The sequence below is a fragment of the Amblyomma mixtum genome, chromosome 2 (assembly GCF_055824585.1).
Source record: "Amblyomma mixtum isolate Tamu chromosome 2, ASM5582458v1, whole genome shotgun sequence".
NCBI classification, from domain to species: domain Eukaryota; kingdom Metazoa; phylum Arthropoda; class Arachnida; order Ixodida; family Ixodidae; genus Amblyomma; species Amblyomma mixtum.
This window is the reverse complement of record NC_143013.1, coordinates 208,899,197-208,925,782: the sequence shown is the minus strand read 5'-3', so window position 1 is coordinate 208,925,782 and position 26,586 is coordinate 208,899,197. Positions and strand designations below refer to the sequence as shown.

General features: G+C 48.1%; 2 protein-coding genes and 1 pseudogene across 2 annotated transcripts in view; 2 read left to right on the top strand and 1 right to left on the bottom strand.

Annotated features, from left to right (window-relative positions):
- The window catches only part of LOC149362421 (uncharacterized), a 68,454-nt gene that overhangs the window by 284 nt on the left and 41,584 nt on the right, over positions 1-26,586 (bottom strand). The gene's annotated exons all lie outside the window — the stretch shown is intronic.
- LOC149362424 (uncharacterized) lies at positions 912-15,693 on the top strand. Its single transcript, XM_089568302.1, has 8 exons — positions 912-1,153; positions 1,218-1,323; positions 1,482-1,557; positions 1,804-1,902; positions 2,278-2,402; positions 2,616-2,815; positions 14,966-15,102; positions 15,689-15,693. Exons 1-8 carry the CDS (start codon positions 933-935, stop codon positions 15,691-15,693), a joined length of 969 nt encoding a protein of 322 aa, XP_089424428.1. The 5' UTR covers positions 912-932.
- LOC149362423 (uncharacterized) lies at positions 18,746-26,586 on the top strand (annotated as a pseudogene).

Genomic DNA, 26,586 nt, shown 5'->3' with positions numbered 1-26,586 from the left:
CAGCGCTCAAAAAGCTTGCTGGGGCGCGATTACGAGTTTTTGTCTCAATTTTGAGACTCTGACGTCAAAATGACGACACCGCGAGTCGTTGACCGCGGAATCAACCAATTAGCAGCGAGGTTGTGGTGCCTAATAGTAGGGTTCCACCCAGGAAGCATTTAGTTGCGCAATTAGGAACCGTATACAAAAGTTTTGCTGTAAACACGCCGTTAATCATTTGATGAATGTTTAATTTCGCTAACAAACTATATTTCAAACTCGACGACATGAAGCAAAAGAAGCGTCCTCAATTTTGCAATTAAGTTTGCTCTTCAGTCACTTTTGCTGCCGCGAGGGTGCGCTGACGGCGGAAAAGCGTGAACATGGCGGCCTGCTAGAAACAGCTGATTGCTTGAGTACATGGAGGACATGCTGGGGTAGTTCCAGTTTTTTTGCGTGTAGTTTAAGATCAAAACACTTTGCGGATGTTTGTAGTGCGCAGAAAAATCTGATTGAAGACAGAGAATGATATGAGTACGCAGAGATGAAGTTACAAGCAGCGCTGGGTTCGAAAATCTGTGAAGACAATGGTAAGTGTGTTCTTTTTTGGTGCTTACTATCGATGGCAAAAATGGCTCAAAGATGCTCTTAGGGAGAAGTGTGTGATCTGTGGTTGTGCTTTTTTTGTTTGGGAAGTACAAGACGACCGTGCAGCGTGAAGTGTGGAGCAAAATAATGTTGTATGGCCATATGATCGTCTCCTGTGTGAACCCAAGTCATCAATAGCGCACGTCTATGCTCTGCTGTTAACCCAAGTTGTACATTCCCCATTATTTCCCTATTTCATTCCCTGAGCGACACCGAAACAAAGAGGCACAGGGAATTCGCATGATTTAACATTCGGAATGGTGTCGGCTAAGTCAGTCAGGGTGTCCCGCGCACAGTATCTCTTCATGCTGGAGTTCTTGGAGGAGCACCCGGCTCTGGCACATCCGGCGTCACCCCTTTCCGCAATTTACATGGCGGCTCGCAAGCGCGAGTTGTGGCGCGAGCTTGCAGAGCGCCTTAACGAGATGGGCCCGGCCGTTAAGACTGTGCCCCTCTGGCGCCACACTTGGCAGGTGTGGGCCAGCCGCTGTAAGAAGGAGGAGGCAGAATTTTTGGCCGCGGGAAGGTGAGCGTGTCAACATCGGTCTGGCGAATGGTCCTTGAACATGCCTCTCCACATCCTATCGCAGGGGCACTGGAGGCGGCAGGCTGCCGGGGATGTCAGGCCGGGTTTTAAAGCTGCGGTCGCCGGTGAGCGCGCAAGGCGTGGCGCCGCCCATGTTCACAACCTCCCAGGTATGTGATAAGCTGCGGTGGCGTTACAGACAGTTTCGTGTTTGCTGATAATGAAGGGTTCTTGTGTGAACCTCAGAGCCATGTACTGTGAGCAATGCGCCCACAGAATGAACTTCGAGACACTCGTGCATGAACGTGCGGCGCTGTGCCTCTTGCAGTACCAGCCCCGCGTGTCTGTCGGGGAGGTGGCTGGAACGAGCGGCCTGCAGAAGGCGGAGGCGCGCTCACCAGCTGGTAGGTGAATTTTTAACCATTTGATATGAATGCCTAAACTGTTGGAGGTAGCAAATGCAACCTTAAGTTACGTACCTTGTATTTTCTTGCCCTTTTGCTAGTGCTGTTTTTTTTTGTCTTGACTCAGTACTGAGTAACCGTGCACTTTACCCCAATACAATACACAGTGTGCTGAAACTGTCCACTAAGCAATGGTGTCTTGTGGAGTGACTTTGGACAGACAGCCCCCCCCCCCTCCCCCCCCAGATGAGGAGGAGCTGGAGGAGCTGCTGGAGGTGACACTGGAGGAGGAGGAAGCGTCACCTGAGGAGGAGGAGCAGCAGCAGCAGCCTCGTGCCACAGCCTGTGAGTTGGTCTGCCAATATCAGGCCCCACATTATCCATTTTGCAAGCTGCTTGAAAATAATACCATTTGCAGGAGCACACTATCAGTGTCGTTTTACAATAGCCACACAAGTCTCTTTCATATTCACCATTGGTACGCTGTGCAAGTTTTTTTTCCCCTCATAGAGGGCACTGTGATGCCTGTGATGGTTAGGCGAATGTGCACATTGAGTACAATGAGACAATGCTGCTTTATCGTACCGCTGATTATGACAACTTTTATCCCCAGCATGCATGCCAATAGTCTGCTCAGACATTGCACCAAACAGTCAGCTTATTGCGCATCCTGCTGTATTATATAACAAGTGTATATTCAGTCACTTTTCCCCCTGACAGCTACGCAGCAGCAGCCAGCAACAGCACCGGGCCAGGGCGGAGGAGGTGCGTCAGCTAAGTGCACTGGGGACCTTCTCGAGGGCCACACCAGGCAGCAAGGGCAGTATCAGGAGCGCCGCATGGAGGTATGTGCAGACAGCAAGCACTCAGTACATTTCGTAAAAGAGAAGCAGCTGCATGCAGCATATTGTAGCTACAGTCACTGTTCAGAACCTCTGCTTGACCTTTGTATGACCGCCTGTTGAGAGACATGGTCCCTAATTCAGTAGGGCATCCTTAATGTGAAACGAGCACTCTGTGACCGTTAAGTGTGTAATTGAAGCTCCTTTTATGTGCAGCAACAACGTGAGACCATTGACTGCGGGCACAGCCTCACCACGGTAGTGCATGACCTGACTACTGCTGTGCATACCAGTGGAGCCGGGGTGGCAGCGGCACTGCAGGTGGCGCAGGCAGACACCTTGCGCCTGATCGAACAAGTTGTTTTGGCGGTTTCACTTATTTTGCTTTTGCTACGCAATCAAGTGCAGCCGCCACAGTAACTTGTTCGGTCATTTTTTTTTTGTAAGGCGGTTTTTTTGTGTTTACATTTCTTTTTTTCCCTCATGCAAGACGCAGAGGTCATGTGTAGCACTTTTTTTTTTTCCCCCTCCTGCAAGCCGCAGAGGCCATGTGCATCGATCTGCTTTATTCTTGCCGTATGTAAGACACAAAGGCCATGTGCATCAATGAGGTTTTTTTGCCTCCTGCATGATGCACAATGAAGAGGAAGAGAAGTGCAGCAGCGCAGAACAACAGGTCGGGCAACTACCCAACGCCTGTGGCTTTTGAAGAGGAAACCGAAAAAATACTCTGGCTCGATGACTGCTTACAGCCAGCAGAGCTGCGCGACAGCCATGGTGTAATATCTTAGGAGGCAAGACAAACACCCCCCTCCAGTACAGCAACACAGTCAGCCGAAAGCAACACTGCTGGCCCTTCCAGTGATCCTGCCAGTGTGTTCGAGGACTGGCAGCCCTGTTGGGACCAACTGCTGCTGGTCCCAACTCTATTGGTTCCAACTGTGTTGGGATTCTGCTAAAAAACCAGCAGTGTTGGGGCCAGCAGACTCCCAACTGGAAATTTTCACCTGGGTAAGCAAGAGAGGTTTGTTTGCAGGAAAAAATTTGTTTTATTTACACATATTTGCTAGAGTGAGTTGACAGGCTAGTCCCAAAAAGGGAAGGGCTCTTCCCAAAAAGGGAAGAGCTGCGGCAGAAATGAAGAAAACACTCGAATCCAGGGAGATTTCCCACAAGATCAAGATTATTTGGACTCCTGGCCACAAATCAGCACCGGGGAATAAAGCTGCATACGCGCTCGCTCGAGATGTCCACTACCGGGCAAATGCAGAGTGGCTCGACTCAGTCCCCGAGGAGCGAGCGGCTGAACACCTTCAGAGATATTTGCTATTACTACAAACTCAGTAGACAATCGTACGCCACACCGCACAAACAAGTGGACAACAAACAAGCCACAGAGCCTGAGAAGACTCCAGGCAGGCAACTATCCGAACCCACAATGGCTATACCTCCTTAGCAAAGATGGCAAAGAACACGACGAATGTAAACATTGCACCCAGAGAGAGGCACTAAACCACATAATCTGGCAATGCCCCTACTCACCTGGGGCTGCTGTAAACATTCCCAATGAGGAAGCTTGGGAGTCCCTTCTTCGAAGCTCAAAACTCAAAGACCAACTTGAAGCCATCCGCCTGGCGACCGAGGCCTCGAAGAACCAAGCGGTTCGCCACACAGGCCTCTAGGCGCAGAGCTGGTTTGGTTTATGGGGTTTGACGTCCCAAGCGACTCGGGCTATGAGAGACGCCGTAGTGAAGGGCTCCGGGAATTTTAACCCCCTAGGGATCATTAAGGTGCACTGATATCTCAGAGTACACGGGCCTCTAGCATTTCACCACCATCGAAATTCGACCGCCGTGGCAGGGATCGAACCCGTGTCTTTCGGGTCAGCAGCCGAGCACCATAACCACTGAGCCACCGCGATGGCTCTAGGCACGAAGCCCCCTACTCCCTCCTGGGTCTGCGTACCTGAGTTGGGAAGGAAAGTATTGAACCCCGACCTTCTATTTCGGGGGTCAATAAAGTTTCTCTCTCTCTGCTCAGTTTTGGACAGGGAAGGGTGAGGAGGGGGTAGATTTGACGGGAGTTTCTATAATGCATGGTAATGTCGTGATATGTGACGAGGCAGTCCCTTGCACTTCGGAATGAGGGCAGGCCGCCTACTGCCCAGTTGACCAGAGCTCCGGCTTGCTCATGGGCGGCCGTGCTGCCCGGGTGTCCGCAGTGAGCTGGAACCCAGAGGAGGGTGACGTGGCGGTTGGGTGTGGGAACAGGTTTGGTTTATTCAGGTTTAATGTCTCGAAGCAACTCAGGCTATGAGGGACGCCGTAGTTAAGGGCTCCAGAAATTTCGACCACCTGGGGTTCTTTAACCAGCAGTGACATTGCACAGCACACACGGCTGGGATCGAACCCATGTCTTTTGGGTCAGATTGGAGTTTTGGGTCAGATTGGAGGATCTTAGCAGCCGGGCCGTGATTTTTTCTCTCTGCAAAATTTCAGATGGCTGTCTTTGAATCGGAAAAATTGTATACTGAGGAGGAGTGGGTAACCGCAAGGGCTACTACCACCTCTTCCTCTTCAATGGACTGGGTCGAGTTCCAAATGATGGCACAAGTAACTAATTTATGAGTATTTTCTGTCACTGCTATAGCGAATGCAGACTGTTGAGGATATTCAGCGGCAGCCACATGGACGGTAGAGATGGATGGGAGTAACGCTTGCGAAGGGCCCTAGCTCTGGCAATGCGTCACTCGTGATTATACTCCGGGTCAGTGTTTTTCGGGAGTGGTGGGATGTAAATATTTGTGCCGATGGTTTTGAGAGGGAAATACAGAGCAGCGATTCAGCCAGGGAGGTTAATTTGTAGTCAATTTAAGAGTTGCTGCTCGGTTATTTTGCTTGCATTTGTAGGGAGATTGTCCAAGCTCTGGGACAAAACAAATATGGTCCCAACTCTTTCGCTGGGATACAGCTCAAAGCATGCAGGCACTGCGCGTTACGAACGCGCTGCAAAGCGCCGATTCAAACAAACACCCGAGGTTGATGCGGAGACCACAGCACCTGCAAGAGCTTCTGGAGTTGCCACCACGCCATCCGAGAACTGCTGCGATGGTGATGACAACAATGGCACATATGCTGAAAACAACCCGTCACTGCCACGAGCTGAATCTGACGTCAACACTGTTGAAAATGAATTGTGTCACCATCTCCACTGCATCTTTTTAAGTCTGAAAGGTAGATCTCATTCATTCTAAATCTTCTGTTTGTTTACACTACCATTATGATATGTCTGCATGCTGGTGAACCACTGCTTTAATCCCTCATGTTTACATTGTTAATTTCAGGAGCATACAGGCAGATTGAGAAAGAGATATTGCAGCCTAGCCTTGGAAGAACAGAGCACTACTTGACAACTTGTATGGGCAAAGTACAATGGACTGAAGCAGCATTCAACGAGAGCAACGCAAAGGTCGCATACTAGAATGGAATAGCAAACTTGACGTTCTGTATAGGATATTTGAAATCCTGGAGTGCTATGTCTCACACGGTGCCAAAAACAGCTTAACTAAGTTCCAGGAGTTATTCTTTTTTTAATGAAGCTTAAGCTGAATTTGCAAAAAACTGATCTCGGCTACAGGTTTGGAATTTCAGAGGCCACAGTGTGTGGCATTTTGGTTAAGTGGCTTATGTTACAAACTGTCAGCTTAAGTCTTTCGTATGATGGCCAGAGTGAGCCTCACTGCAGGAGACAATGCCACAGGCTTTCTTTGATTCATTTGGCACTAATGTGGCAGTCGTAATAGACTGCTGTGAAATAAATATAAAAGTCATCATCGTATTATGCACAAGGTGAGACATGGTCATAATATAAGCACAGTAGCACAGCTAAGTTCCTGATCGGCATTGCTCCTTAAAGTGTTGTTACATTTATATGATTGTTGGGGTAGGCGCTGCAGTGATAACCACACTACAGAGCACTGCGACTTTTTAGATAACATACGCCCTGATGATGCTGTGCTTGCCGACCGGGGTTTCAATCTCTCTATGAGAGCATTCGCTTTTACTTTGTGCGTACATGAGACGAAAGAAACAGCTGTCGGCAAAGAAGTTTTCAACACCACAATTTTCGCCAACATGAGAAGTCATGTCGAATGTGTGATTGGTCTCATAAGAAACAAGTTCACCATCCTCAAAGGGATTCTTCCCATAGAGTATATTGCCTGTTGAGAGGGGGGTGATGCAGCACCACTGGACAGAACCGTGAGTGTAAGCTGTGTTTTGTCAAAAATTGAGTCCATAAATTGTAGCAGAGCTGGAGGAAGCTGATAGTAGAGTGCCTTGAACTATGTCAGAGCTTTACTAATGTCGCCTAAGTGCCTTATTTGTTCAACTGATAAAAGAATGGTTCTGTAAACGAAATGTGTTTGCTCTCTTTATCCACATCTCGGCCCAGCACTACGAAGCAGCACAAGATGTTTTACAACGGTGCGCAATTTTTTCCTTCTATTCTTCACCGCAGAAGTGGTAAATACTATCTGCAACAACACAAACAAATCTGCGTGGATGCATATTTTGGAGCTTCCAAGCTATGCTGAAAGAGATGGGTCATGGAAAGTAGTGACTCCTGACGAACTACTAAAGTTCATTGCACAGGTAATTTATACGGGCCTTGTGAACGTGCCACACATCTACCTTTACTGGAATACCAGTGGGCTTTTTTCAGGGCTTCTTCCGCGGAACATTATGCCAAGGAGACAGTTTTCTACACTTCTGCACTGCCTAAGTTTCACTGATCCCGAGGTGACTACTGTAGCTTGGGACGGCAAGCTGCACCGCATACTGTGGCTTCTGCAGCACATGAATACCACTTCAGGAGAACTTCTTCAACCTGCGCAGAACCTTTCTGTGGACGAAAGAATGGTGAAGTCAAAAAGGAAGATCGGGTATTCGGCAATACATACGGGACAAAATTGTAAAGGGGGGATACAAATTGTGGGTGCTTGCTGATTCGCAGCCTGACTATTCCGTTCAATTTTATGTGTACACAGGCAAGCGGGCAACAGCCAGTGCAAGTGGACTAGCATTTGATGTGGTGACGCAAATGTGCAATAAGTACTCAATCAAGGATACGCTATCTACACGGATAACTTTTACACATCTGTGTCTCTTTGCTCACCTGCTGGATCACAAAACCCCCGCTTGTGGCATGACATGTAAAAATCGTCGGTGCTTCCCACCTGAACTGAAGGACGTGTCGAGGGAGAAAGCAAAGATAGGATGTTCGGGGGCTCCGGCGGAACAACATCCTCCATTTGCAATGGAAGGACAGGAAGGTGGTCTATATGATGTATGTCTACAACGCACACTGCCAACAGGCATCTTACAGCCACAAGAAAAGAGAGACGAGGGGGTGTATGGAATATCATCCCAATCGAGAAGCCACTACTGACTGACGGATACAATTCTGGGATGCTTGGTGTTGATAAGTCAGATAAGTTGATTTCGTCTTATAACGTCTAGATGAAGTGCGTGAGATGGTGGAAAACACTCCTCTTTCATTGTATTGACAATGGTGTTGTGAATAGCTTCATTATTTTTTATGAGTATCGCCAGCAACATCTCTCGACATCAGAATTTCAAAGGAGCACCCACTTCGACCAACTTTCTTTTCGGATGGAGCTCACCCAACAGGTGCTGAGCACGACGATGAAGAGGTTGCCCAAGTAGATCCTATCACAAAAGAAGTGCCACACCATCCGCAAAAGACGCCGAAAAGGTGAAACTGCAGGATGTAATACCCCACACCAAGGGGCATTTGAGGTACTAATAATAAATAAATAAATAAATAAATGTGCTATCAGAAGTGAAATGCCGGAATGGAAGACGAAAGTTTTCTGCGAAAAAAGCGGAGTGCACATGTGCCTCACGAAAACCAGGAACTGCTTCTCCGCATGGCACGAGAAATGAGGCTGTTTCAACCTGCAGCTTTTTTTTTGTGTAGCCGAAGAACAGAACTGTACAGAAATGTTTTTACTCAGTGTTCCTGGGTCATTTATCTTAAAAATGTATATTCAAAATTTTCTTTGTTTATATTGAGTCTAAATATCATGCCTTTTCTATCTTATTTTTTACAATTCGCTACAAAAATGGCAATTTTCCAAATATTTGTGTATTCCCTTATAAATCTTTTGCACTGTAACTTACGTTTTTGGAAAGAGCATTCTAAATTTTGCATGCTGCAACGCGGGCAGCAGTATTATTTTCACTGGCAAAAAGATATCTTCCGAGACCTATGAAAACCAGCTGTTTTCTCACGGTAACAAAAAAGTTAAAAGCTGGCTCATGTTCATAAGGTGGAATAATTTTTACCACAACATAAAGGTGTCCGCCTTGTGCTGCGCTAAAAGTTATTCCACCTGAAAAATACAATCCCTCCTGGATGGGTACATAATCACAACGCAGAATCACCAGATGTTATACATAGCACTAAACTTATTGCAGTTAGTTGTTCACCACACTGAGTACACAAAAACAATGGGCATTCACAGGTTTTATTTATGTACCCTTGAGACTCACCAAGGCACTAAATATGCTGTGAGAATATTAGGCCCGTTCAATCCGCCTGCACTCCCAGCACTAGTTGTGTAAAATTCCGCGGCGGTGCCGCGAGCGTGCAGCGCCAGTTGCTGCAGTTCAAGTGCAGCTTGGCACTGCTTCCAAAACAATGGTCGAGTGCAGGCCTAGTCGTCTGCTAGCCTTGGCATCGCCACCAAATTGCAGCCAGCAGCGTGGTGCCCATTTATCAACGGCTGCCAACATCCCGAGCCATGTGAACAATTTTCAAACAGCACATCACAGCGAGGTGTTGCCATGCATCAGCCTCGATGCAACCTAGCGGCAGATGAGCGAAACGCACCGTGCCATCCACTCTCTCTCTCCTGTTCCACACTGGTGGACTTCCAGTGTCCAAAAGCTCTCGTACCAAAATTTAGCCAATATTATGTTTGGTCACAAACTGCAAAGAACTGGCCCCATTTCCTGTTGGAGTGTTTGCTGGGACGTCAAAACCACATGATCCAAATGGATTCCTTACACCATTTGTAGATGAACTGCTTAACTTGTTGCAGAATGGCATAGCTGCCCATAATTCTCAGTGTTCAGCTGAAGTGCACAGTTTTGTTTGTGACGCTCCTGCAAGAGCATTTGTAATGATGACGAAATCACACACTGGGTACTCCAGTTGTCCGCGTTGTCATGTGGAAGGGGAGTACATAAATGGAAAGGTTGCCTGCCCTTCCTGCAAAGGCCACCACACTTGGGACAGATTTTTCATTCAGGAACCAGACAGATGAAGAGCACCATCGTGGCACATCAGTTCTGTTGAAATTGCCTATTGATTCCATCAAAAACGTACCGTTCGATTATATGCACCTAGTCTGCCTGGGTGTGATGAGAAAGCTCATACATCTGTGGCTGTCAGGACCACTGTCCGTTCGCATTGCACCTACCTGCCGGAAGGAACTGTCTGAAGCAATTATGCATGCTAGCTATCATGTCCCAATAGAATTTGATCTCAAAGGAAGGTCCACTGTTGACTTTGATAGGCGGAAGGCCACCGAACTGCGACTTTTTCTATTGTACACAGAGCCTCTTGTTCTTGTAGACGTCTTGCCACCCGCTCTATATCCAAACTTCCTTGTTCTGCACTGTGCCATATCTGTGCTGGTCAGCAAAGACCTGTGCACTGAACAGTTCTCCTATGCGGGCGTCCTTCTGAAGCACTTTATCTTTGAATTTTCAGCACTGTATGGCAAAAAATTTGCCTCAATTAATGCGCATTGTTTGTTACATCTTGCTGACAATGTTGGTGTCTTTGGTTGTCTATATCAATTTAGGGCATTCCCATTTGAGAATTGCCTTCAGCAGCTCTACAGCCAAATGGTTGAAAGAGAATGTGTCCATCTGGAGCTGCAAACAAGAACACTCAGTGAGCCCACTTTTGAGATAGCTCATGACAAAGGGCTCCTTCCTTGAGGGTGCAAGCCACCCGAGTATTCTCGAGGTCGTTTGCATCGTCAAAGATTCCAGGTGAAGGCGAGGGAATTTCTTCTTTTCTGTTGCAAGGACGTGTGCCTTGCCCCAGTCGATAATGTGCTCTTTCGATATTCGTGCTGTTTTATCAGCAAGTCCCTAGCCCTTATTCTTCGTTCCCTTCGCCTCATCCGTCCTGTCTGCACAAGCTTCGGACACAATGTTATCACCAAAGCCGAACGTTCCCTTCTGCAAGCAAGGATACTTGAGTGCAAAGAGAAGCTGAGAGCCCTGGAAAATGAAGCCTTTTTCGCTCGTCGTCAACTACAGTCGATCTACCCGGATGAGTTTGCCAGCATTCAACTGCATGCTAATCATAAGGGTGCAATATATTCCCATTCTGCCGAAGTCTCGCACAAATACAAGTTACACCGGCTTTTCCCGTCCCCCGTCAACTACTTCCAAAGCTGCACCTACAACAGTTGTCCATGTACTCTCCAAGTACCATCCGGGATGATGCCTGCCCCCACTTACTACGGAACGGCGCCAAGGTGTCAAGAGCCTTCGCAACAATAAGGAGCTAGTCATAGTTCCCGCCGACAAAGGCAACACTACTGTCCTTTTGGACTGAACAGACTATGTAAGCCGGACCTACTACCTACTTGAAGATGACCTACTTGAAGATGACACCACCTACTGCCAATTGGACCAGGAACCAACCACAAAGGTGCAGCGTGATTTACAGAAACTTCTCACCGACGTCTTCAATTTCATCGCTGCAACCCACAGGCCACTTTACCTCAAGCTTTTGTGCACCAACGGTTTGGCCCCTGCCCTCTAAGGCCTTCCCAAAGTGCACAAGACTAATATGCCGATGCGTCCCATCGTGGACTACAGCCACTCCACCCTCCACAGCTTATCTGGTTACTTTCATCGCATCAACTCGCCTCTTGTGGGTTGTGGCTCGACACACGTACGAAATTCGATTCACTTCATCGAGATGGTAAGTTACATGCCACTGGACGACAACGAGCTCCTAGTCTCATTTGACGTCAAGCTGCTTTTCATGTGCGTCCCTGCTGACCTTGCTATACAAGCCTGCTCTTCTGCCCTCCAGTCTGACAGATCCTTACCTGAAAGGACCCTTATTGACGTTCCCGACCTCTGCAGACTCCTATAGTACTGCCTCAGCAACACGTATTTTGTATTTCAAGGCTTGTTTTACCGTAAACTTCAAGGCACTCCTATGGGTGCCTCCATCTCCATTACTGTCGCAAACCTCACCATGGAGTCTGTAAAATGCCGGGCCTTTGAAACCTTTGCTCACCCGCCAAAAGTTTTCCACAGATACGTAGATGACTATTTCTGCATGATTCAAAAAGACGCTTTGCCTGCCTTTTCATCGCATTCAAACTCCGTAGAGGACACCATTGATTTCACCACCGAGGTCGGGGAGAACGGTGCGTTGCCCTTTCTAGACGTCCTGGTAAAACACGATAGTGGCAAACTGTCGTTCAGGGTTTTTAGGAAACCAACCCACACGTGGCGTTATCTCAACTTTAGATCCGTCCACCCAGCCTCAAATAAGAGATCAGTTGCTGCCACCTTATTGAAAAGGAGCCAACGCATTTGCAGTTCTCCCGAAGACAGGGCAAATGACCTTGACATGGTGCGGCGAGAACTGTCACGCAATGACTGCCCGATATATTTTGTGGCACCGGTCGAAAAACAGCTGTGTCGACAAGAACATGAAAATGCTGTGTCTTACCCCCTGAAATGTGCCCCTGTTCCCTATGCCCCCGGAATCAGCGAGGCGTTGGCACGCATCCTGCGCACCTTCAATGTTGACATTACCCACATTCCGATCAGAAAGATGAAACTTGTGGTATTGAGCAGTTCTGTTTATCTAACCTAGTTGGCACTAGGCACGCGCCTTATCATGTCAGCTGACACCTGCATTTGTATATATATTGCTACGGGTCGACTCAGAGAAGCTGAGGCAGATGAAGTGAGAGGGCGCTTGGCGCGTGCTCGGGCTCCAAATCCTGGGCAGTGGCCTGTGTTTTGGCATCCGGTGTGCCATGTGCTTGTGTTGTGATCGGTGTGAGTGTACCAGTGTTTTGCATGGCGTGTACGCCTCCTGCCACGTAACATCTTGGTGGAGGTGAGGGCTTTCCCCTTCCCCTCGTTCTGACCTATCCCACCACGGAGCTTTGCAGCGGTCGCTACACCAGGACCGCTACAATGACGCAGCCCAGCGACTTGCGAAGTCCCACTGCCACTACATTCATGGTCATGGCTCATCCCCGTGACCCCGACATCTTTTCCGTGCTTCAACTGAAAACGTCGACATTAGATAGATCTCGATGTACGAACGTGTCAGCACCCATAACAGGTGGGACCCCATCGTAATGCTGGCAAATGTCATTTTCTATTTGTTTGGCACAGAGCGGCAATGGTACGACACCCATGAGGACGAATTAACGAGTTGGGACATCTTCAAAGAAAAGCTTCGCGCGCTCTCTTCGGACCTCCAGATGCTTCGAAGCTCGCAGCCCACAACCTTGAGTCGCGTGCGCAGTCCTTCAGTGAAAGTTACATCACGTACATTCAAGACGTGCTTGCCTTATGTCACCAGGTTGACACCGCCATGTCGGAATCCAAAAAGGTGGGCCACATCCTAAAAGGGATTGCAGACGGCGCTTTCCATTTGCTTCTCTGCAAAGGCTGTGATACTGTGGATGCCCTTATTAAGGAGTGCCGTCTCTTCGAGCAACTAAAGAGCCGGCGCATATTTCCACAGTTTCAACGGCTTCTCCATACAGCCACCACATCTTCATGTGTTATGCAGCAGCCACCAACTAGCACACCTCCCACTTCGCCTCTCAACATCACCAACACAGTCACCCGGATCGTTCGCCGCGAAATGGAGGCCTACGCACATGCGGCCCCCCAACCTACCGTCCCCAGTCACCCCTAGCCCGATGTGTCCCTTATTCAAGGAACTTGCAAATTTGGACCTCGCACCTGCTATCTGTTCATAGGAAACTCCAGTGTCAGGCCATCAAGCCGGAATGTAACAATATCCATCACGAACTGGGAATAAACAGAGTTGATCGAAGTACGTGCTGGGTGCTTGACTTCGCGGTCCTCCGGCTGCTCCGGCGTAGTCGGGCAGAGGATGGCAAAGGATACAACAGTTGGCGACGAGTGGTGAAGTGACTGAACGCTGAAGCAATGAGCCTGCACCAACCGCCCGAGTTCCTGCCGACGTCCGGAAAGCCCACCATTCCTTGGACACAGTGGCACCGCCTTTTCAAGAATTATCTCCTGGCATTTGGGTGCGACGCCCACCCACCTGCGCGCTGTAAAGCTTTGCTGCTGCACTGTTTGGGTGTGGAAGGCCAACGTTTGTACTACGCGTTGCCGGAGGAGAAACCATCAACATCGCCTGCAGGGAAAAAGGAAGGAAGCAGCACGAGCGACGAGTACGATGCAGCTGTGGCTGCATTAGACGCCTACTTCATTTCTAAAATGAACGTCGTCATGGTGGTCGCATCGGTTCGGACAGCACACCCAACTGCCCGGGGAGACTGCAACAGCGCTTGTCACGGCGTTGTGCGAGCTGGCATTGAGTTGCGTCTATGGTAAGCAGGCTGACGATTTTATTCGTGACAAAATTATAGCGAAAACGCTGTAGGGTCTGCTCGCGGGCAGGTCAAATCTCGCGGCGCTCACCGCGGGTAGCCTCGACCCCTTTCTCCCGAGTGGCGGGGCGGGGGGGAGCGAGGCTAGGAGGAAGCCTTCTTAAGGCGCGACCCCGAGGGCTGTCTCTCTCTCTTGGACCAGCCCTGCCAGAGGACCACCTGACCCCGCTGCCCCAACGACGACCGACCCTCCTGATGTGAGAATAAACCTTTTTGTACAAAGACCTGCCTTGAGTCACTGCCTGTCGCCCACAACGTGCAACCCTGTTTTTCAAGCGCCTACTTCTAGAAGGCACTTCACTCTTGAATGTGCACTGGCTATTGCGAACAGCCACAAAGAAGTCATGAAACTCACTGAGCTGCAGTCATCGGCTGAGAGCATTCAAAAGGTGGAAAGATATCGGATGCCATGCCGCACAGAATTGCGGTTACCACCCCCCCAGCAACACAAGTCCTGTTTCCGTTCCGGGTCCTCACGGCATCTTGCAGATTCCAAGGCATGCAAGGCGCAGGGTAAAACATGCAGCAAATGCGGCAAACGAGGATATTTTCAGTATGTCTGTAGAAGCGGCATGCCAAACGAGCGGGCCCTTGCTGTCCGAGAAGTCGACACCTGCAGTGCATCTGGCGATCTCAACATGTTGCTTCTCGACCAGCAGAGCAAGGGAAGGATACACACAGCAGTCTTTTTACAAGATGTACCTATACATCTGCTCATAGGCAGGGGCTCTGCTGCTGTCTCCATTCTGTCGACCTCCACATATTCAAGGTTGAAATGCTTTCCTATGCAGCCAACATCAGCGTCACTTTACGATTTCTCTCGCTGCAGAATAACCACCGAGGGGTGTTTCACGGCGCCAGTCATCTTCCAGGATCGGCAGGCCGAGATACTCTTCTACGTCGTCAAGGACGGTACTGACATTCTTGGCATCGACGCTATCGAAGCACTGCGGCTGCACATCAACGGTATGTCACTGCAATGCACCCATATTACTCAAGCACCAGATCAAGGCATGCCTGCTGTTGTGTGCGCGATGCCAGCAGGCGGTGACGTAAAACACGCTGCGAGTGCTGGGATGCTCTGTGCGCATTCCAGCGTTCTCGCTCGTCTTTCTCGTGGTTCACGTCTGTAGTGGACTCCGTTGGGGAAACTTGTGCGTCCGCTGCCATAGCCGCGAAGTGATAGCCGGGTTTAGCAGCCAGCGCCTCCTTCGGAACCACGAGGAGTACACCTGCTTTCCTGACCGTGCCTGGTCCTCACGCAATATTGCTGACCCGGAGCTGCAGTCTGGGAGTGGCAAGACTTCGAGGGTTCTCCAAAGCTTTGCGCCATATCAACTTCGCTGGCCTTGTGGACTGGACTTTCTAAATTCGAGCCATATCGCTGCTAGCCCCATCTGTGCCATCTACGTCGCTACTGACCATTTTGCGCAAGCGCTGCTGTTATCTCCTGCGAGCTGCACCACGGCTGGGGCGGTTCCTGTCACTTTGGCAGCAGCGGCGGATTGCATCGCATTCAGCGTGCTGAATCTCTGCTCTTCCACTGCCACAGGTTAGTAACCTGCTATTTAGTGGTTTTCTCGTTGTTTTCCACGCGCTCTGCCGTTTGCTGCCAGTGTGATGGGCTGTTGACTGTGCAAGGCTGAAACCGAAGCGATAACTTCGTCAACATAGGTTATTTTGATCCATTATGGATCGGTGTAACGTTTGCCGATGTGTGATGAGCGATGACAGTCTTGCATTGACCTGTTCAGAGCGTGAATTTTCATTTCATGTTGGAACATGCTCTGGCGTCACTAAACAACAGGTCAAGTCTAAAAAAATTCCCAAAAAATGGAAATGTGAAGTATGTGGACCAGGAAACAGCAAGAGCACAGCTGCGAAGAAATCTGATAGTGAGGTGATTACTAAACTAGCAGACATGGATCGAAAGCTAAACATGCTGCTCGACCTGCCAACCAAGGTAAATGGCATAGAAGATTCTAAACAGCTACTCTCGGACCGCTTTGATGCCATACAGCAGCGTCAAGATACACAAGAAAGAGAACTCAAAGATAACAGGCGTAAGGTCGATTGCATTGAGAAATCTGGCGTTACCAAGGAAATGGCATGCACAGTGGTGGCGTAGCAGAAGCCTTAATATTGAGATCCATGGGGTTTCCGAGACAGACGGGGAAGATCTTTTAGAAAAGGTGAATGACCTAGCGAAAGAATTTCAACTGAAAGAAGTAACCAGAGTGGACGTGCTGGCCCCTCACAGATTGCCATCTAGGCCTGGAAAGATTCCAGGGATAATCATGCGCTGCTCTCGTCAAGAACTTAAAAGTGCTTTCATGTCAAAAAGAAAGGAACTAAATGATTCCGATGACAAGCGCTACATCTGTGAAGATATGACGTCTCAGTCTAGGCATCTCCTCACTTTCACTAACGGTTGGGCAAAGAAATCTGGCTATCAGTTAGTCTGGCATTCAGGCGGCAAGGTTCTTGTGCGTAAAGCTCCAGGTGCATCTGTAACAGTCATTAAGTGTGAAAGTGATCTCGATGCTTTACTTTTGTAAACGTGCTTTCTCTCTGAGGGCATTATTGATCTCCATTTTTCTTTATGAACAGTTTGATGCATATAACAAAAGAACAATGGTTTACTTCTGCCTTTGATCAAAAACAAGTAAGCTGTGTCCATCTGAATGCGCAGTCGCTAAATAAGAAATTTCCAGATCTAGAGGCCTTCTTTGCTGACATGCACAGGTACTGTAACGCTGTTATGTTCAATGAGATATGGTACAATGAAAACTCTGCGATATTCAAATTGCCAAACAAAAACACGTTTTGCTTGAACAGGTCATCCAAACGTGGAGGAGATGTGTCATTATTGATAGATGAATCTATGAAAGCTGATCTGTTGCCTGATTTCTGTCGCGTTACCGATGACTACGAAATGCTGTCTGTCGAAACCAGAGGTCTGCTTTTTGCTACATGTTATAGACCTCCTGACGGGGAGCTTTGTGCTTTTCTCGATTTCCTGGAAAAGTTCTTTTTGTTTGCAAGTGAAAATAGACAAAGAGTTATAATTGGTGGTGACTTCAACATTGATATGAAAGCTGCGACTCGCAAAACAGCAGACCTCGAACGATTACTTGCATCATATGGGTACGCAAATGTAATGAAAACAGAAACAAGAGTGACCCCTACACCAGCAACATTGACTGACCTTTTTGTGACGAATTGTGACCTGTCATTTGTCTCTAGTGCTGTGCTAAGTTGCTGTATTAATGACCATATGCCAATATGTATGTGTGCTAAAGTGCAAGAAAGTACATGGAACGTGAAGAAAACACACATAACCTGGCATACCATTACTGAAGACTCTCTTAAAGCATTTCAAACGGAGATGCGAGAAATGAGTTGGGATTCAGTTTATTCACAGACTACACCAGACAACGCCTATGATATTTTCATTGGTAAGTTTTTAGAGGCATATAAGAAGTACTTCGTGTTTAAACAAAGGAAAATGAATAAAAACATCCGAAAACCTTGGGTAACCAAACAGCTTTTAGGAAAAATCAGAAAACGAGACCGCATGTATGGGAAATTCTTAAAAACTCGAGACCCACAACATCTTAAATCCTTTAAGTCCTTCAGAAACAAATTAACTAAAGAATTAAGACAAGCAAGAAACGCTTATTACATTCGGGAGTTCATGTCTTGCACTGGGCAAAGTGATAAACTCTGGAAAAAGATAAACGCCCTTACGGGACAAAAACAAAAGGAAGACCCACCAAGAGAAATTTTATTAAACGGACGCCTAGTAAAAGACTAACCACCGTATTCACAAATGTTCCTTTCCTTAAAGCGTTAAGTGGGCCTTTGGCAAGGACGGCCTAAGTTGAAACGTAAGATAAGGCTGAAGTCAGCCTCAAAAACCAACCTTACGCGATTTTAAGGGCACCTTACGAAAAGGGGCTCCTATCTGAATATGCTGGTGATATGGGAGCGAAGCTACTCGCGTTTTTATGTTTGAATCATCTGGAGATACACATATAATTTATTCCTACGACAAAAAGTGAATAAAAATTTCTCCTAGCACGCTTGCAAGTAAGCATCAGAGATTTTAGGCAAACAATTTTCCAATTTTGACATTTTTTTTTTCTTGCCGCCGCGGTGGCTCAGTGGTTATGGTGCTCGGCTGCTGACCCGAAAGACGCAGGTTCGATCTCGGCCGCGGCGGCTAGAATTTCTTTGGAGGAGAAATTCTAGAGACCCGTGTACTGTGCGATGTCAGTGCACGTTAAAGAACCCCAGGTGGTCGAAATTTCCGGAGCCCTCCACTACGGCGTCTCTCATAGCCTTAGTCGCTTTGGGACGTTAAACCCCATAAACCAAACCAAACCAACCATTTTTTCTTCTTTTGCAGGCCACCCTGTAGTGTAGCCGTCATAATAATGTGCTTGTTGATTTCACGTCGCCCGCCTCTTTTGCGAGTGTTTGCTTCTTGACGTCGGTTCGCTCTTTTTTTTTCGACTTTTTCCATTTTTTTTGCCTTTTTGTTGCACTCTTGTCGGATTCTGCATTCAATTTCTATTTAGTTTTTATTTAGAACAAAAAAAAAGATATGGAGGCTAAAAAACGAGTAAATTTTACCGAAGAAGAGCGCAACGTGCTTACTGATCTCTGCAATAAGTACACCGCGGTAGTGGAGAGCAAACAAACAGACGGAGTTTCCCTGGAAAAAAAGAACAAAACGTGGAAGGCAATAACGGACGAATACAACTGCCGGCCCAACATCCGTTACCGAACGGAGAGCCAACTGCGCAAATGCTGGGACAATTTAAAAGAAAAGTGGAAGAAGGCAAAGGCCGCTGACACGAAGGGAGTGTTTGCGACAGGTGAGCTCCTCTGTTCTCTCTGGTCTTCTTTCACTTGATTCTCTTTTCTGTAAAGCTACTGTTTGCTGATAGCCAGGCTCCTTGATTTGCGCCAAGACTGCTCCCCAGCCGTGTTAGTTTGCTTTCCGGTTGATAGCCGACATGAGAAGTTGCTTGACTGTGAGATATCATACATGCGTGTGTTCGCAATCTGCTTCGACGTGTTATCTTTCATGCCGCGGATGTGGCCACATAGTATTAAACCTATTAAATCACGAGCGCGTATCATGCTCGTCATCGCGTGCACTACGCTGATCATCTGTAGGTAATTAAAAAAAAAGACTGCATCACTACTAATGATGAACCGGGCGTTTTTTTTTTTCCCCCTAGGAGGTGGCAGCGTGCCAGAAAGTCAGATGACAGAAGAGCTGGAGCGAGTTGGTGCTGCGGCGTCCCACTTGTCGACGCGGTTGTCCAACCCGTTCCAACAGTGACCGCGCGTGCCACGCGGTCGCCTCCTGACCAGGGTGCACACCTGACGTCGCCGCCTTGCTCGAATCAATGCAAGCGGAGCCGCTTGAGCTGTCCAACGGTATGTGTTCTGCCAGGGCAGTTGTTTGGCCTAGTTGTCTGTTATATGCCAGCGAGCAGAGATAGACAAGGACAGGAGCTGCAGAAAAATCTCATGAGAGGAATGCATATGAGCAGATTGCTTGCTTTAACGCAAAAAGAATATGGGGTGGCTCTACGTGTTCACTGCTGGTCACACTAATGCCACTGTTGACGCATCGATTTCAGGACGTCATGATACAGTGCTGCTTGTGTTTGTTATAACTACTCCTTTGTGCTCTTATGCAGATTCCATCAACAATTTCCTAATTTCACATGTCGCATATGCTTTCACTGGAGTATGTTTGTAGTGAACAGATCATTCCCAGAATACTTGTTATATTTAGTGGAACAAGTGTCGCACACCGTCTGTATGCGTGCTGTTTAAGCATTTCATGTATATTGGTACTGATCGTCCTCTGCTGCTAACTTCTCATGAGTGTACTGTGAAAGCAATAAAAGTCTAGTGCATAAAATGCATATGCCCCTAGAAATACACAGGATCGCCGATGCCATCACATACTTTGCCACTCTACCCCCCGCCCCTCAATACATTGTCTATACAGACTCGCAGGCAGCTCTGCGTGTCTTCCACGAAAGAGCCTTCCCCTTCCCCACCCTATCGGCCTTAGTTGCCGCCCTCACAGCATTAAGCCCACGACCTGTGACCCTGCGGTGGATCCCTGGTCACATGGGCATCCCCGGCAATGAGCTGGCTTACCAACTTGCCTGCGATACTATACACCGGGTGCCGGGGATCCAATGGACGAGCCCACAGACGGAGCAGGTGGTCAGGGCTTACAGACATACTGTCGACGAATACTACACGCAGCAAAAATTGGACTTAACTGATTTGCCACCACCGCACCCATCCTTATCGATATGTGAAGCTTGCATTCTTCGCCGAATACAGTTTAATCTCCTACATACACCAGCCAAACTTTATCAGTACCGGTACACTTCCAAACCTCAGTGCCCAAACTGTCCACACACATATGCAGACATAGAACACTGCCTTACACAGTGCCACGCAACCTTCCAGCACGTCACCTATCCTTTCCCTCCTCCCCAACCGTGGCCCATCTGGCTTGCCTAGCTGGATCTAACACTGCAACGCGGCCTCGTCGCCTTGGCCCGGGACCTACTGAACGCCAAACAGAAAGGCTGTTTTAATAAAAGTGTCACACCACCACCACCACCCAAAGGTATAATGCATACGCTTCTTGCTGCACACTGGGCGAGCCCCTGCAAATTATGAAGCTGCGACTAGCCGCAGGACATCGGACACTGTAGCAGCAAGCTTGAATCAGGAAATGGTGCATTGTTGTCATTTACAGTGCCCTGCACATAGTTGTATTGACGCCACCAGTCAGCCGTACCATTAGGTAGCTAGAACAAAAAACCATTTTAAGCAGATCCCAGCGAAACCACTGTTTCTCTTGTGCACCTAGGTGATTTCGACAAGGGTAGCCAAAACTGCTGCCAGTTGATTGTCATATGAGTCATAGGTATAAGAAGACAAAAGGCCAGCTGAAATAGGCGGGCTGCAGTATTAATAATTTATTGCATTTCATAAAGCACACACATGCTGACCAATACCACGCTTGCAAAGTACAGGCTTTGAAATTGTGCTCTGAACAAGGTACAGCGACGACTCGTAAATGCCTGAAGCTGCTTGCTAGGACAAGTGAGACTAAAAATTGTCTGTTTACACTGTGTAAAGTCTGCTTTTATGCATGTGGTGATCATGAGTTGTGATGAAAACTGACTGTTACAAATGTTTTTGCAGATATGGCCTATCATCACTGGGACACTGCAGTGAGCCCCAGCGGTGGCAGCAGCCAGGTGGAGTGTGTCGAAGACACGGAAAATACACCGCCTGCAGCTGAAGCAGAGCAGCCGCCTGGAGAAGTAACCCCGCAACCACTGCCACAAACACTTCCAGCCATGCTTTCAGTGCAACGCAGGAAGACCGCAAAGCAGACAGCTGTTGAGGGAGAGCTTGGCGCACGCCTTAAGGCTGTTGAAGACGACAATCGGAGAAAGAGGAAGGAGCACCTACTTAAAATGAAGCTCATGAGAGCCAAACATGCGCTTCACATGAAGCACGCAAAAGAAGCACATGAGCTGAAATGTGCCAATAAGAGGGCCAAATTAGCGAGGGCCAAATTAGAGGAGTGCTTCACCTCACTACTACCCCACATGACTCTCGCCGTCTCGCGTGTGCGGCGAGACACAACGCAAGCTGTCGACCCCGGCAAGAGCGTACTTTGGAATAAACGGCAGCGTGGGCTGATCGCTATGCAGGCGACTACACGGAATTTTTTAACCGTTTTTATGACTGTGCTTTTCGATGAAGTGTACCTTTACCCTCCAATAGCCAGGTCACTTCACGATGTGATTAATCCTATGGAAGTGTACTCAGAAAAACTACACGGAATTTTTTAACCGTTTTTGTGAATGTGCTTTCGATGAAGTGTACCTTTACCCTCCAATAGCGAGGTCACTTCACGATGTGATTAATCCTATGGAAGTGTACTCAGAAGAAGAACTACACGGAATTTTTTAACCGTTTTTGTGAATGTGTTTTCAATGAAGTGTACCTTTACCCTCCAATAGCCAGGTCACTTCACGATGTGATTAATCCTATGGAAGTGTACTCAGCAGAATTTTCGTTCAGATTCCGCTTCACCAAGGCATCTGTGTTGTCAATCATGGCGAAGCCCCAGCTGAAAAGCAACACGGACCTATGAGGAACGCCGCTTCCACCTCTGCTGAAAAAGCTGATCGCGCTTCGGTTCTACAGCACTGGTGCTATGCAGACGGTCATTAGCGACCTTATCAATGTTCCGCAGCAGTCTGTCTCGTGTTGCATTTGGGAGATCATGCAAGCCATATGCTTGCGCCTCTTCCCCAAGTATGTGCAGCTTCCCAGAGCAGCAGAAGCAAAAGCTGTGATGGCTCGCTTCTACAAAATTGGCCGGTTTTCCGGTGTTGCTGGTTCCACTGACTGTACCCACGTCCCCATCAACAGTCCTGGTGGAGAAAACGCCGAGGTGTTCCGCAATCGAAAGGGAGTCTTCTCGATTAACGTGCAGGTAAGCTTGTCTTTATTTCCGTTATTTTCCTCCGAGATGTATGCATTCTGTGTTTGAGATTTCTAATTATGCAATATTTTTATATTGTAAGGTCGTCGTGCACGCATGTGTAATGTTTCTTTCGTGCTTGTTTTCTTGACCTCCGCTGAGCCTCATTGTCAACACCACCTGTGGTCGCTGGAGAACGTTCGTTTGCGTCTCGACAGGGGACTGCATGAATGCGGACTACACAAGTGCGCATACATGCTTTCTTCACTGTTTGATATTTGTTTCCTTTACATTAGCTCTGGCGTCTTGTATCGCCTGTGAGCGTGGTGCGTCTTCGTAAAGGGCGTTTCGTGCGTGTGGCCCTGGACGTTTTCGGTGAATGAGGCCCACGCGTTTGCTTCATGCCGTTTTAATTCACTTTCAAAAAGCAGGCTTTGGAACTTCCTCTTGTAAATTTTGTGTCTCCACATGAATGGTTTTACTGACAATACTCTTGAGTGTGCTGCCGCGGGAGTGAATATGCTCAGACATAAAAGTGCTCCTGCATTTGCACTGTACCAGCAACAGCAACGGGCATTTCGTAAAAATCGCTTGTCTGTCGTCTTCGCTGGTCCGCGTCTTTCAGCTTGCTTTACGTCAAACCAATAATAAGCAGCTCATTCAAGACCACATTCTTTGGTCACCAGCACACAATGCACATTAAGTGAACCAACTGCATAATTTTCATAAGTGAACATAGAGTATATTGTGATGGTACACAAGTTATGACAGTGTTATTTCTATTGGAGCTGACCGTTCAAAACGTTTCCACATTTCTGTGGTAACAGGCGGTCACTGGTCCAGAGCTACAATTCTTCGACCTTGTCGCAAGTTGGCCTGGATCTGTCCATGACAGCAGGATATTTGCCAACAGCGGAGTGATGGCACTGTACGAACAAGGAGCTGTGCCAGGCATTCTCCTTGGCACCAGGGGTATGCCTGCCTACCATTCCAGATGCCACCACTGAAGGATCCTCGGACAAGTGCAGAAAAGAGGTACAGGATACGGTCCTGGAAAATACTTGTCTAATGCTCACAAAAAGAAAATATGTGGGGACACATTTGAAATTGAAATACTTAACAAGGCACCTGGAGAAAAAGAGCACTTGATTCTTTGCATTTATTGAGATGCACAAAATGTGGGGTTGCAGTTGTGTGTGACTGAAAATGCATTGCAAGAAATTTCTTGTTTCTGATCAACTAATTGCTCACTTCCTGCTTAACAGATACAACACGAGCCAGATTAAAACCAGGAATACTGTGGAACGAGCCTTCAGCGTGTGGAAAAGATGCTTCGCATGCTTGAGAGTGGAACTACTGACAGTCATCGACCGGTCTGCAGCAATTATAACAGCTTGCACGGCGTTGCACAACATTGCATGTGCACTGAAAGACCCCTGTCCAGGCCCTGATGAGGAAGACCCCGACGTGAGTGACAATTCAAGTCAAGAGGAATCCGACGCCGTTCTTGGCACACAAGCCCGTAGCTGCCTCATTCGCCGGTGCTTTTCCTCTGGGCACTGACATCATGGAATGGACTCTGTGTAAAGGCAAATGAACTACTTTCAGCAGTGTAAGGTTCAAAAAGCTATGTTTCAGACCCACATAGTGCATGTGGGTTCATTCTGATTGATTGCCATTCTGATTGCCATGTGAGGCGACAGCCTCACGTGGCAATCACACACCCTGTGTGATTGAGCAATGCACACACCCTGCAGGCCTGCAAGGCCTACAGGGTGTGTGCATTCCTCACATGCTGATAGTTCACCTTGGTCATCATTTATAATGCGTCACATGTACTTGTACTGCATTGATGTTCAGTGACATAATATTTGTGGTGGCGCAGTCACTACACAAAAGCGCGATGTGCCTTCATCTCATTCTGTGAAAAGTTCTGTGAAACAAACAACTGACAATTCTAGTACTGTGAGCGTAAGCATATGCAAAACCTTTGCGTACGCAGGCAGCACACTTACTCAGAAATACAGCCTTCATGTGTGTACGTTAAACCGTCTTGCACTATTCTCGCTGGGGAGAAGAAAGCGTAAGGAACGTTTTTCAAATATGGCCAGAAGCTGAGCTGACATGTGTTACGTGCATGCTTTTTGATTGCCAACGATTTGGCACTGCTGCGAGAAGTGAGCACGTGAAACACATGCAACCCATTCGTTGATCCCCCGTAGTGGACATGAGAGCAAGAGACGCACAAGTATTCTCCATGCATGTACAGCACAAAACTGCAACCTGCTACAGTCGCCAACTGATTTTTCGGACTCCAAAAATTTGGACATGCTCGATTATTCGGACTGCTTCATTGCACTGCCACTCTCCCCATAGACCGTAAAGTATAACAACTGTCGAACGTTCGGACATCTTGCAACCTCTCGTTTGATTTTTCGGACACTCCTTAGCCAACTCGACCGGCAGCACTTGCCCCATCAATGCTGTCTGATGCATGGTTTGATTTGCTCAACGCCATTTTTGTTCTGAACTGAGCCACCTTGCTGCCCCACGAGGTGGCACAACTGCAAAGTCCCGCCCATCATCATCGTTTCCGCATGGTTCGATAGAGCGCCTACACCAGTTCCGGCCTCAGCTTAATAAGCCATCTCAAGGCAATCCAGCAGCCGCTTTGTTTGTTTATCCGTGTGCGACGCTGGTGGTCGGCCACGTTTTTAGTTCGTGCTGTTTGTGCAACTGGTGCCTGCGTGACTGTGCTAACTGTGCGCTGGTGGTTTCTGTGTCGAGTTTGCGATGGTTCAACGTGGCATACGAAAACATTGCGTCAAGTGTCTAATGGCGCCGACAGTGCCAGCACAGACTGCGCCGGGGAAAGCCGGCAAGCATGGTAAATATACCACAACGTCAATGCCAAAAAAGATCGCCATTGTGCAACAAGTCCAGAGCGGTCGGTCTCAAAGTGAAGTTGCCCGAGAATTCAGTATTTCAAGGCAGACGGTCTCAGATTACATCCGCAACAAGGCAAAGATTCTCAGCGAAGCGACGCAGTCTTCCCCCAGCTTGGAAAGGAAAAATTTTAAAGACGGCAGCCACCCGAAGCTCGAAGAAGCTCTCCACATGTGGTTGTGTGCCACGGTCGCCACGTGGATTCCTTTTTCTGGAGACCTCCTGAAGCAGAAGGCAGAAACGCTCGCTCTCCGGATGAACATCAAGGGCTATATGTTCTGTGATGGGTGACTCCGCAATTTCAAAAAATAGTACAACCTCGCTTTCAAGAGCATGTGTGGCGAGAGTGTTGCCATCGACCGGACCCTTGTAGCAAATTATCGCTCGGAGACTCTGGAGTTGCTGTTGCACCAGTTTTCGCCGGACGATGCTTTTAACTGCGACGAGACAGCTCTCTTCTATGAGATGCTACCCGAAAAGACCATTTCTGTGTCGGGCAATCCTTGCCATGGTGGGAAGCACAGTAAAGAGCACGTCACTGTAATGGTAAGCTGCAACATGTCGGGGACGGAGAAGCTTCCGCTTCTGGTGATGAGAAAATCGAGAAACCCGAGGTGTTTCAAGGGCGTGAAGTCGCTGGCCGTGTGGTATGAAGCCAACGCTAAAGCAAGGATCACACAGTGGCTTTTCAGTGATTACATCCGCAAACTTGACAGGAAGTTTAAGTCGCAAAACCGGAAGGCACTACTCTATGTAGACAACTGCGGTGCACATGGGCACATCCACGATCTCGAGTCCATCAACTTGGAATTCCTGCCACCCAACAGCACGAGTATCCTCCAGCCCATGGACCAGGGTGTCATAAAAAATTTGAAGGTCCTGTACAGGACACGCCACTTGAGCCGCATGATTCTCTGCCTCGATGCTGGCACGCAGTACACAGTTAG